The sequence below is a fragment of the Mytilus californianus genome, unplaced genomic scaffold (assembly GCF_021869535.1).
Source record: "Mytilus californianus isolate M0D057914Y unplaced genomic scaffold, xbMytCali1.0.p SCAF_10, whole genome shotgun sequence".
NCBI lineage: Eukaryota > Metazoa > Mollusca > Bivalvia > Mytilida > Mytilidae > Mytilus > Mytilus californianus.
In genome coordinates, this window is record NW_026262582.1 from 57567269 (window position 1) to 57580437 (window position 13169).

Here is a 13169-nt window from a genome sequence, read left to right on the forward strand (position 1 = left end):
TTTCTCCTGCAATATTTTTAGGATTTTTAGGGTAACAAAGTAATGTAAAAGTACATTGTTGATGACATTCAGGTGATTGATCAAACATAAATCAAATGAGATAAAAATTACGCAGACAGGATTTTCCCCTTTCTACTCTTAGAAATATTTCCAAGTTAAATTTTATGTTTATAAGGCCATAATTAGGGTATGGTTATAATTTTTTTTTAAATATCATTTACAGAAATCAATGTTGCAATCCCTATTAATTGGAGTTCATATCTAATTTTACAAAACAATAGTTGCCTGATTTTAGTTATCTAGATCATTGTGATAGATGATGAGGTTGTCAGTTAGTGAGACACAATTTTACAGGTATACCCTATAATCACCTTCCCTAATTGTGTCAGTTTTTTCAGACAGTATAATTTGTTTGACTGTTTTGTTTGGATGCTATCTCATTGAACTAGATTCCAAATCTCCTTTTATCCAGAAAAGACTTTTGAAATAGCTAAAAATGGATGGGCAACAAATGCCATATGATGTAAAACATTTCAAATGGCCATTTGGGTCAAGTGGTGGGTGAGGTAAAAGATAAAAGAAAGGCACATGCATTTTAACAACTGCCACATGATATTATGATTTCCAAAAAATTACAAATCCAATTAGCTTAATTTTACAAGACAAAGGCATACATTGCAGTTTGCTTGTCCTGTTTCATGTTTGCAGCAAAAAATAAATTAAATAAGCTCTAAAAGGTATTTGATTCATTTTTGTCGAGCCTTCGACTTTTGTCGAAAAAGCGAGACATAGCGATCCTACATTCTGTCGTCGTCGGCGGCGGCGTCCACAAATATTCACTCTGTGGTTAAAGTTTTTGAAATTTTAATAACTTTCTTAAACTATCCTGGATTTCTACCAAACTTGGACAGAAGCTTGTTTATGATCATAAGATAATATTCAAAAGTAAATTTTGTAAAAAAAAAATTCCATTTTTTCTGTATTTTACTTATAAATGGACTTAGTTTTTCTGCCAAGAAACATTACATTCACTCTGTGGTTAAAGTTTTTGAAATTTTAATAACTTTCTTAAACTATCCTGGATTTCTACCAAACTTGGAAAGAAGCTTGTTTATGATTAAAAGATAGTATCCAGAAGTAAATTTTGTAAAAAAAAAAAATCCATTTTTTCCGTATTTTACTTATAAATGGACTTAGTTTTTCTGCCAGTTAACATTACATTCACTCTGTGGTTAAAGTTTTTAAAATTTTAGCAACTTTCTTAAACTATCCTGGATTTGTACCAAACTTGGACAGAAGCTTGTTTATGATTAAAAGCTAGTATCTAGAAGGAAATTTTGTTCAAATTTTGTTCCATTTTTTCCGTATTTTACTTATAAATGGACTTAGTTTTTCTTCCAGTTAACATTACATACAGTCTGCAGTTTAAGTTTTTAAAACATTTATTAGATTCATAAACTATCCTGGATTTGTACCAAACTTGGACAGAAGCTACTAACAATCAAAAGATGGTATAGAAAGGAATATTTTTATTAATTTTTTTCCTCATTTTTGTTGAGCCTGCGATTAACAGCAAAAGTAGGCGAGACACTGGGTTCCGCGGAACCCTTACGAATTTTTTGATTCATTTTTGATTTTTGTCTTCAAATGTTTATGAGATCAAAGATATTAAACATTAATATACTTTGTGTATTTCAAAATTGACATGTATACATGTACAATCATTTACTGATCAGATTCATATTTTCACTATTTCTATATCAATATATTTTTTTGATTATTCTTCAGTGTTCTTTATATGACCCAATATTCTGTGTTCATCAATGGGACATGTAGGTAAAGTAGGTCCTTTTGATCTTGGATTTTTATATGGATTTTGACAGCACTTGGCATATAGTTCCCAGATTACTAGTAGTTAATCTCGACTTCTAATGTGGATTCTGACAGCACATTGTATATCGTCACCAAAAATAGTTGATCTTGAGTTCTCATGTGAATTCTGACAGTACTTTGATTATACATGTAGTTCCAAGTATTGTTGATCTTGGTTTTCAATGTGGATTCTTAAGTTACAGTACTTTACATATAATTTCCAATGGCAAGTCGAGTTGATCTTAGCTTCTCGTGTGAATTCTGTAAGTACTTTGCAAAAAGTTCCAAAGTAAAGTTGAACATTCCAGAACAATCACTCCTTCCTCTTACATGTCTCATATGAACCAGTATTCAGTATTTGAAGCCTGAAATTAAATTTCATGGTAATTCTGTCAAAAAAATAATCCATGATTGATATTTAACTGCATAATGTAATTCAGCTTTAAAAATAAAATGTTCTCACAGAGAGATGTCTCGCCTTTTTTAATTTTGATGGTTAAAATTAAAATAGCAATACTTAAACATGTAAGTTATGAAAAATATTGAAAGTCAATGAAGTTATTTATGAACCATTATTGAAGGTACAGGGCCAGATATCTTCATGGAAATGAGATGTGCCAATGCTAATACAACTGCACACCAAATATCATTGACCTACCACAAGTGGTCTCAAATAAACTGACCTAATTTTCAAAGTCTACAGACAATGACTGATGGGTCGGGGCCAAACAATCTCCATGGAAATGAGATGTGCCAATGCTAATACAACTGCACACCAAATATCATTGACCTACCACAAGTGGTCTCAAATAAACTGACCTAATTTTCAAAGTCTACAGACAATGACTGATGGGTCGGGGCCAAACAATCTCCATGGAAATGAGATGTGCCAATGCTAATGCATAGGGTATTAAATATCATTGACCTACCACAAGTGGTTCCCCATAAACTGATCTAATCAGAAACTAATACATTGTTGAAACCGTCCCCGCTGCTAGAAACAGCATACCTACATTGTATGTTTGCTTTTTGACTCCATTAAGTCGAGACAAAAATGAAGAAGTTGTGGTGTTCATTCAATAATGAGCCAACGAAATAGAATAAAATGTATATTATAGTGATTTTCTTTTATCAAACACCTCTAAACATGTCCAGAACAGGTGGTCCAGAATACATACATTTGTACTTCTGAGGCCAGGCTGTTTGGCTGCCAGGGACAAGTAATTTCTCAGTCAAATTCTGAATCCATATTTAGATGACCATTCATTTTTTAAAAGGAGGCATTATTTAGTAAATTGGTTTTTTTTTCAAATAACTTTAAAAAAGTTGTTTTAGAATGGAAACTGAAAAATGATTGTATTGTTGCAAAGATGTGAAAAATAAAATAAAACAAATTTGACTTCAACAAAATTCTGATCTTTTAAATAAAGTTGAAACACATTTTTTGTCTCTGAACATAACCAAGCCTCTTAACATACATGCTAAAGTGCCATTTAAATAACAAATGAATAATGTTACAACAATGCTAATATGAGACCTTAAAGTTTAATGTTTTATTAAGGTGCACATATGTATGATGTATATATATATAAGTGTATGCTTTTGATAAATTCTTACTGTAAATAGGACAGGACCAGTCACGCAAATGGGTATAACACCCTGTTTGCAGGTTTTGGATATGGGATTCACAAATTTTGTATTTCATATACTAAGCAAAATAAATATGGAAGATTAACCTTAAACTCATATGTATATGTTATTAGGTAAATTAGATGAGTCCTTTGTTTGTACCCAGGAAAATTTTACGAAAAATCTATTTAACCAATATTTTTAGCCTTAAAGGGGCACTGGCTACGAGATATAAAACTAGAGGCTCTCAAGAGCCTGTGTCGCTCACCTGACTCTACTTTGGTTTTAGAAATCATGTAAAGATAGATAAAAATCATAACAGATACCCAAATAATGATTGAGGCCAAATTTGGTTTAATATTGGTCCCGTTATTTAATAAAAATATCCTGGTGGCCATCTTGAACAGTAAATCGGCAACAGAGTAGCAACAATTGATCAGCACCTCATAAGGAACATTCATGTCAAGTTTGGTTTCATTCCATTCAGTGGTACTCTAAAAGAAGACATTTGTATGTATTTCCCATAGGGTCCTATGTTAAACTAAGTCCCCCCCTGGTGGCCATCTTGGATGATGGACTGACTGCAAAGTAACAACACTTGGTCAGCACCTCATAAGGAACATTCATGCCATGTTTGGTTTCATTCCATTCCATTCAGTGGTTCTCTAAAAAAAGACATTTGTATGTATTTCCCATAAGGTCCTATGTTAAACTAAGTCCCCCACTAGCGGCCATCTTGGATGATGGATCAGCTGCAAAGAAACAACACTTGGTCAACACCTCATAAGGAACATTCATGCCATGTTTGGTTCCATTCCATTCACTGGTTCTCTAAAAGAAGACATTTGTATGTATTTCCCATAGGGTCCTATGTTAAACTAAGTCCCATGCTGGCGGCCATCTTGGATGATGGATCAGCTGCAAAGAAACAACACTTGGTCAACACCTCATAAGGAACATTCATGCCATGTTTGGTTCCATTCCATTCACTGGTTCTCTAAAAGAAGACATTTGTATGTATTTCCCATAGGGTCCTATGTTAAACTAAGTCCCATGCTGGCGGCCATCTTGGATGATGGATTGACTGCAAAGTAACAACACTTGATCAACACCTCATAAGGAACATTCATACCATGTTTGGTTCCATTCCATTCAGTGGTTCTCTAAAAGAAGACATTTAAAATTGAGAATGGAAATGGGGAATGTGTCAAAGAGACAACAACCCGACCACAGAACAGACAACAGCAGAAGCTTTTTTTAAGGCCACCAACAGGTCTTCTATGCAGCGAGAAATTCCCGCACCCGGAGGCGTCCTTCAGCTGGCCCCTAAACAAATATATATACTAGTTCAGTGATAATGAACGCCATACTAAACTCCAAATTGTACACAAGAAACTAAAATTAAAAATAAATACAAGACTAACAAAGGCTAGAGGCTCCTGACTTGGGACAGGCGCAAAAATGCGGCGGGGTTAAACATGTCCGAGTCTGATGTCAGAAGATGTAACCAAAGAAAATAAACAAAATGACAATAATACATAAATAACAACAGACTACTAGCAGTTAACTGACATGCCAGCTCCAGACTTCAATTAAACTGATTGAAAGATTATGTCTTCATCATATGAATATCAGGCACAATCCTTCCCGTTAGGGGTTTAGTATCATACCATCATAACATATATGAGAAGAACATAACCCGTGTCATGCCAACAACTGGTTTTTAAATAAATGTGTTTAGTGCCGATGCAAAGACCCTATAAGTGAATCAATATTAATGCCAAAATATGCAATCTTTAATGACCTGACAACAGTATCGTAACTATATCCCTTCTTAATAAGTTTATTTAAAGGTTTTGTTAGTTTCAGAGGTGAATACTGACATTTTTGTGCTTTATAAAAAATATTTCCATAAAAAATTGGACGTGAAATACCTGAACGTATAAGAAGTCTGCATGTTGAGCTATATTTACGAATGATGTCCTTGTACCGATGATAAAATTTAGTAAATGTTTTGACTAGTTTGTGATATCGAAAACCCTGGTGTAATAATTTTTCAGTAATACATAAATTTCTCTCGTTAAAATCTAAAACATTGTTACATACACGAGCGAATCGTACAAGTTGAGATATATAAACACCGTAAGATGGTGACAAGGGAACGTCACCATCTAAAAATGGATAATTAACGATAGGAAATGAAAAATCATCTCTTTTATCATATATTTTAGTATTAAGCTTTCCGTTAATGATATAGATATCAAGATCGAGGAAAGGGCAGTGGTCATTGTTAGTATTAGCTTTATTTAAAGTAAGTTCAACAGGATAAATTTCTTTAGTATACATACTGAAGTCATCATTATTGAGAGCCAAAATATCATCCAAATATCTAAAAGTATTATTAAGTTTGTGTATCAGATGTTGTTTCGATGGGTCTTTACTGATTTTTGTCATAAATTGTAACTCATATTTGTATGTATTTCCCATAGGGTCCTATGTTAAATTAAGTCACCCGCTTGCGGCCATCTTGGATAATGGACCAACTGCAAAGTAACAACTCTTGGTCAGCACCTCATAAGGAACATTCATGCCATGTTTGGTTTCATTCCATTCAGTGGTTCTCTAAAAGAAGACATTTGTATGTATTTCCAAGAAGGTCCTATGTTAAACTAAGTCCCCGCTGGCGGCCATCTTGGATGATGGATCGGCTGCAAAGTAACAACACTTGGTCAGCACCTCATAAGGAACATTCATGCCATGTTTGGTTTCATTCCATTCACTGGTTCTCTAAAAGAAGACATTTGTATGTATTTCCCATAGGGTCCTATGTTAAACTAAGTCCCCCGCTGGCAGCCATCTTGGATGATGGACCGACTGCAAAGTAACAACTCTTGGTCAGCACCTTATAAGGAACATTCATGCCATGTTTTGTTTCATTCCATTCAGTGGTTCTCTAAAAGAAGACATTTGTATGTATTTCCCATAGGGTCCTATGTTAAACTAAGTCCCCCCACTAGCGGCCATCTTGGATGATGGATCAGCTGCAAAGAAACAACACTTGGTCAACACCTCATAAGGAACATTCATGCCATGTTTGGTTCCATTCCATTCACTGGTTCTCTAAAAGAAGACATTTGTATGTATTTCCCATAGGGTCCTATGTTAAACTAAGTCCCATGCTGGCGGCCATCTTGGATGATGGATTGACTGCAAAGTAACAACACTTGATCAACACCTCATAAGGAACATTCATACCATGTTTGGTTCCGTTCCATTCAGTGGTTCTCTAAAAGAAGACATTTGTATGTATTTCCCATAGGGTCCTATGTTAAATTAAGTCACCCGCTTGCGGCCATCTTGGATAATGGACCAACTGCAAAGTAACAACTCTTGGTCAGCACCTCATAAGGAACATTCATGCCATGTTTGGTTTCATTCCATTCAGTGGTTCTCTAAAAGAAGACATTTGTATGTATTTCTAAGAAGGTCCTATGTTAAACTAAGTCCCCGCTGGCGGCCATCTTGGATGATGGATCGGCTGCAAAGTAACAACACTTGGTCAGCACCTCATAAGGAACATTCATGCCATGTTTGGTTTCATTCCATTCACTGGTTCTCTAAAAGAAGACATTTGTATGTATTTCCCATAGGGTCCTATGTTAAACTAAGTCCCCCGCTGGCAGCCATCTTGGATGATGGACCGACTGCAAAGTAACAACTCTTGGTCAGCACCTTATAAGGAACATTCATGCCATGTTTTGTTTCATTCCATTCAGTGGTTCTCTAAAAGAAGACATTTGTATGTATTTCCCATAGGGTCCTATGTTAAACTAAGTCCCCCCACTGGCGGCCATCTTGGATGATGGACCGGCTGCAAATTAACAACACTTAATCAGCACCTCTTAAGGAACATTCATGCCATGTTTGGTTTCATTCCATTCAGTGGTTCTCTAAAAGAAGACATTTGTATGTATTTCCCATAGGGTCCTATATTAAACTAAGTCCCCCGCTGGCAGCCATCTTGGATGATGGATCGGCTACAAAGTAACAACACTTGGTCAGCACCTCATAAGGAACATTCATGCCATGTTTGGTTTCATTCCATTCAGTGGTTCTCTAGAAGAAGTTCAAAATGTAAAAAGTTAACGCGGACGACGACAGACGACAATGAACGACGGACGCCAAGTGATGAGAAAAGCTCACTTGGCCCTTTGGGCCAGGTGAGCTAAAAATTGTAAAATATGATTTTTTTTGTTCAATCATTAATGAAAGTGGAATAGTGAAATAATAATTCGCTTTTAGCAGCCAGTATTGTCTAATTTTGTCAAAATAAGCAAATAAATATTGAAGATGAATTATTCACTTGCAAGTGAATAATTCGACCTCATTGAATCCGTATTCATGTGAACTTCAATTTAACCCCTTAGATAGAGTTGGATAATGCATGAATTGTGTGCATGTTTGATTATTTAAAGGGAAAGAATGTCAACATTGAAAGTAAACAAAGGTAATTCATTTAATTGACTGATTCGATCCTTAAAAAAATCATTCTTATACAGGTAAAAATGATGATTAACATATATTTTTAATCTATAAATGAAATTAAATAGACCTAGAAGAATCCAATTGCACGAGTTGCGCTATCTATTTATATCTTTATTTATGTTTATATCCCTTATATGGGCATCAGTGGTATTCTGGAGGTCAACTCAACAGTTAATTAGATGGCGTCTAGACTAAAATACACACAAAACCCAGCTACATATTATCAACCCCATGCACTGTAAATTGTTTATTTAAGATTTTTTATATTTAGATAAGAGTTTTACATTGTTATATAACAAATATGAGAATGTGAGTCTAATTGGTGAACATGAATTTGACAGCTAGTGCCCCTTTAAACTGAAATTAGAAAATGGCAAAATTTGGATATAAATCTATAATAAAAAGATTTTTAAGTCTAAAACAACCAAGGAAAGCGTTTAAGTTTAGAATTTGAATGTTTTTTCACATGATAATCGTATTGACTTAGTTCTCAAAGTGTATTTGAAAGAGCTCTTATTGTTGAAAGGCTGAAAATGCTTGAAAATCTGTTCAAAATTTGCACATTTTGCTTCCTTTTGAGGAAAAAAACAAGCCTGGAGACCCCAATTTTTGGATTCAGCATATAAAGATCTACCATATATGTGACAATAAAAATTTTCTACCGGGGATCCTTATTGGGGTGAGCCACCTTCAGCAATGATTGTTATTTGGTTGGGAACTAATCATGTTGAGTTTGTTATGATATTGTAATTATCATGTTTATTTATCTTGGCCTAATTGTTTTGTGTGGCCATATAAGATGTTCACATAATTGAGTTGTTTACTATTTATAGTTGTTTACAAAATAATGTTTAGAAATCACTGGAACAATCATAGATACTGATTGATAATTCCGGAATGATCATAATCTACAATGCATAATTTGAACTTCTACAATATTCTAGAAGTTTCCCTTCTACAGTTTTCTAGAAGTTTCCGTGGTAACTATATATATATTGACGATGAATTGTAATGACAGACAGAAATATACTAGTACAATGTATTCTAAGAAGATCTCTGGAGTTATTGGATTGACTCTTTTATTTACGTTGACAACATCATAATAGTTTGTGAACTTATTGGACATATTAATATTCCATTTGGATTCCGCAACAGTTAAGAGAAGAATTCTGGAAAAAGAACAGACTATAGGATCGGACATTCAGATATTTTAACAGTTAAGTTGACATTTCTTTTTGTATAACATTTCTTGTAAAATTGTATAATAAATCTTTAGTATTGATTTGTGTCTTTTGTTGGCTACAATTTAAAGGTGATTTCTGGCCGTAACAAGTTGTACAGTGTAGCAACCTAAAGTTCTGTTGTGCAGTCACTTCCTATTTGAAGATTCCTTGAATTTTTATTATACCTGATGTGCATAGATTTTTAGCTGACCTGGCCCAAAAGGCCAAGTGAGCTTTTCTCATCACTTTGCGTCTGTCATCCGTCGTCGTTAACTTTTTACATTTTGAACTTCTTCTAGAGAACCACTGAATGGAATGAAACCAAACATGGCATGAATGTTCCTTATGAGGTGCTGACCAAATGTTGTTACTTTGTAGCCGATCCATCATCCAAGATGGCCGCCAGCGGGTGACTTAGTTTAATATAGGACCCTATGGGAAATACATACAAATGTCTTCTTTTAGAGAACCAGTGAATGGAATTAAACCAAACATAGCATGAATGTTCCTTATGAGGTGCTGACCAAGAGTTGTTACTTTGCAGTCGGTCCATCATCCAAGATGGCCGACAGCGGGGGACTTAGTTTAACATAGGACCCTATGGGAAATACATACAAATGTCTTCTTTTAGAGAACCACTGAATGGAATGGAACCAAACATGGCATGAATGTTCCTTATGAGGTGTTGACCAAGTGTTGTTTCTTTGCAGTCAATCCATCATCCAAGATGGCCGCCAGCGGGGACTTAGTTTAACATAGGACCCTATGGGAAATACATACAAATGTCTTCTTTTAGAGAACCACTGAATGGAATGGAACCAAACATGGCATGAATGTTCCTTATGAGGTGTTGACCAAGTGTTGTTTCTTTGCAGTCAATCCATCATCCAAGATGGCCGCCAGCGGGGACTTAGTTTAACATAGGACCTTCTTGGAAATACATACAAATGTCTTCTTTTAGAGAACCACTGAATGGAGTGAAACCAAACATAGCATGAATGTTCCTTATGAGGTGCTGACCAAATGTTGTAACTTTGCAGTCTTCCATCATCCAAGATGGCTGACAGCGGGGGACTTGGTTTTGACATAGGACCCTATGGGAAATACATACAAATGTCTTCTTTTAGAAAACCACTGAATGGAATGGAACCAAACATGGCATGAATGTTCCTTATGAGGTGCTGACCAAATGTAGTTACTTTGCAGCCGATCCATCATCCAAGATGGCCGACAGCGGGGGACTTAGTTTAACATAGGACCCTATGGGAAATACATACAAATGTTTTCTATTAGAGTACCACTGAATGGAATGAAACAAAACATGGCATGAATGTTCCTTATGAGGTGCTGACCAAGTGTTGCTACTTTGTTGCAGATTTACTGTTCAAGATGGCCACCAGGATATTTTATTAAATTACGGGACCAATATTAAACCAAATTTGGCCTCAATCATTATTTGGGTATCTGTTATGATTTTTATCTATCTTTACATGATTTCTAAAACTCAAGTAGAGTCAGGTGAGCGACACAGGCTCTTGAGGGCCTCTAGTTTTGTTACATATTACTTAGCTTCTGTATTAAGGAATGATTGATATTTGTTCTGAAACTTTATTTTGTTGACTTTTATCTTGTATGCCATTTACAGATCTGCCAGACAGTCACTTCTTGTTTGATAATACTTTAAGATTACATTATACCAACTGAACTGGAATTTTATCAGTGTCAAATATTGATTGTGCGATTTCTTGATTTGTAATTAAACTTTAGTAGAAGATGCAGTAAAATAAACAATACTTATGACTAATGACATCATTAATTTGTTTACGTACAATGTATGAGATCAATATTATCTCTATTTGATTATAACATTTTATCTTTAAGAATCTGAAATAAAATATAATATGGAGTAAATTTGAATGAATCAGTAAGCCAACAACATACACAATAAATATCAAAATGTATCTATATCATCTTTGATTCTTAAGTAACCACAGAAACCACACTATTAACTTTTCTAAATGGTTTCTTTTTTAAATTTTCAAGACAACTCTTATACTATGCCTATACTGGGTCATTTTTTAATGTAATTTTTCTTTTGTTTACAGGCACCAAAGTCAATGAAATCCTTTATCCAGGCAGTCTTTTTAATGAACCAGGCCTTTGGCAATTTGATTGTTGCAATAATATCTGAAATCCAATTATTTTCCAATCAGGTAAGATAGTACTCTTACAATTGAACATAACAAACTGTGTAACAAAAATATTTATAAGTCAAACCAAAAACTGAAAAATATTGACATTAAGGAGTAAGAGCAAAGACTTACACTAACCAATAGAAAAATGTGTCCAGATATCCTAACACATTGGATATAGTCAATCAATCAAAACAATGCATACCAGATTTGGCAATGTTAATCCTTGAATTGTCCATCCTCCAATAAAGATATTTTTGTCATCAGTTTTAAATGAGATCAAGATCTCATTTTGAATTTTGATTTCATGATGATATGAAATTCATAATGGTTGCCACTCATGTGTTGCAAGCTTTAAAGGCCAATAAAAAAATGTAACATAATTTATTTTTCATACACGGAACAATACTTTGAGGATATGAAAAATTAAATTTCCTTTCCTGATTATTGGTGCCTTTAATGACATTTGTTTATTGTATTTTGCAGGCTGTAGAGTTTTTCTTCTATGCAGTGATTATGTTAGTAGACATTATAATATTCATGGTCATTGCTTATTTCTATGAGTATGTAAGGGTAACAGAAGAGGCTACCATACATGCAGATGATACGTCAGGACTTATAGACAATTTAGAAATGGAAGATAGTTATGAGAATAAGTAATGCAATAATCCAAAATTTGTTTTAAGAATAATTATATATCTTCTGTCCTTTTTTACTATAACTAAGTGGTAATACAGTCATGAGTTTTAAACTTTTTTATAAAAAAAAGAGTTTTATGGTAATGTTATTTAAAAAAAACAAAACAGATCATGATTTAAAACTTATGTTTTGGGTTATTCTTTTCTGATGTAAATCAAGTTCTCTGATATTGTTCTTTATTATATAATATTCATGGTCATTGCTTATTTCTGAGTATGTAAGGTAACAGAAGAGGCTACCATACACACAGATTTAGAAATGGAAGATAGTTATAAAGATGAGTAATGCAATAATCCAAAAATTTGCTTTAAGAATAATTATATGTCTTCTGTCCCGTTTTGCTATAACTATGAGAATACACTCATAAGTTTTAAACTTCAAAAAATGGTAATGTTATTTAAAAAAATAATGATCATGATTTCAAATTTATGTTTTGGGTTATTCTTTTCTGATGTTAATCAAGTTCTCTGATATTGTGTTTTTTTTTTATATGAGCTACCGCAAATTAAATTTAGTTTTTTCTTTGTTTATAAAGTTAAGTTGACTGATAAATAATTGTTTACACTGTTTAGTTTTTAATTTGTGTTCCAATTGGGTGCTAAGATTTGGTGCTAAGCCAGGCGGATTACAATGCCACACATAATTATAATGTTTTATTGTTATCAATGAATTACAAAGCTTGTGCATGGCAGGTTTTAATAATAAGATTATTAAGTGTTTTTATTATGCCCCACCTAGGGGCATTATGTTTTTCGGTCTGCGTCTGTTTGTCCGTCCGTCCGTTCGTCCCGCTTCAGGTTAAAGTTTTTGGTCAAGGTAGTTTTTGATGAAGTTGAAGTCAAATCAACTTGAAACTTAATACACATGTTCTCTATGATATGGTCTTTCTAATTTTAATGCCAAATTAGAGTTTTGACCCCAATTTCAAGGTCCACTGAACATAGAAAATGGTAGTGCGAGTGGGGCATCCCTGTATTATGGACACATTCTTGTTAGTTATTATTTGACA

The 13169-nt window shown here is 34.0% G+C and overlaps 1 protein-coding gene across 4 annotated transcripts in view; it reads left to right on the forward strand.

Annotated features, from left to right (window-relative positions):
* The window catches only part of LOC127718879 (solute carrier family 15 member 1-like), a 63559-nt gene that overhangs the window by 41286 nt on the left and 9104 nt on the right, over positions 1-13169 (forward strand). For 2 of the 4 annotated variants that reach the window (XM_052224939.1, XM_052224942.1), the window contains 2 exons: positions 11375-11482; positions 11948-12117. The exons of 1 other annotated variant lie outside the window; for it this stretch is intronic. In XM_052224939.1, the coding sequence (XP_052080899.1) occupies positions 11375-11482; positions 11948-12117 (278 nt within the window). Of the gene's footprint in view, positions 1-11374; positions 11483-11947; positions 12725-13169 lie in introns of those variants that run through there. One more of the 4 variants, XM_052224941.1, reaches the window with a different exon arrangement.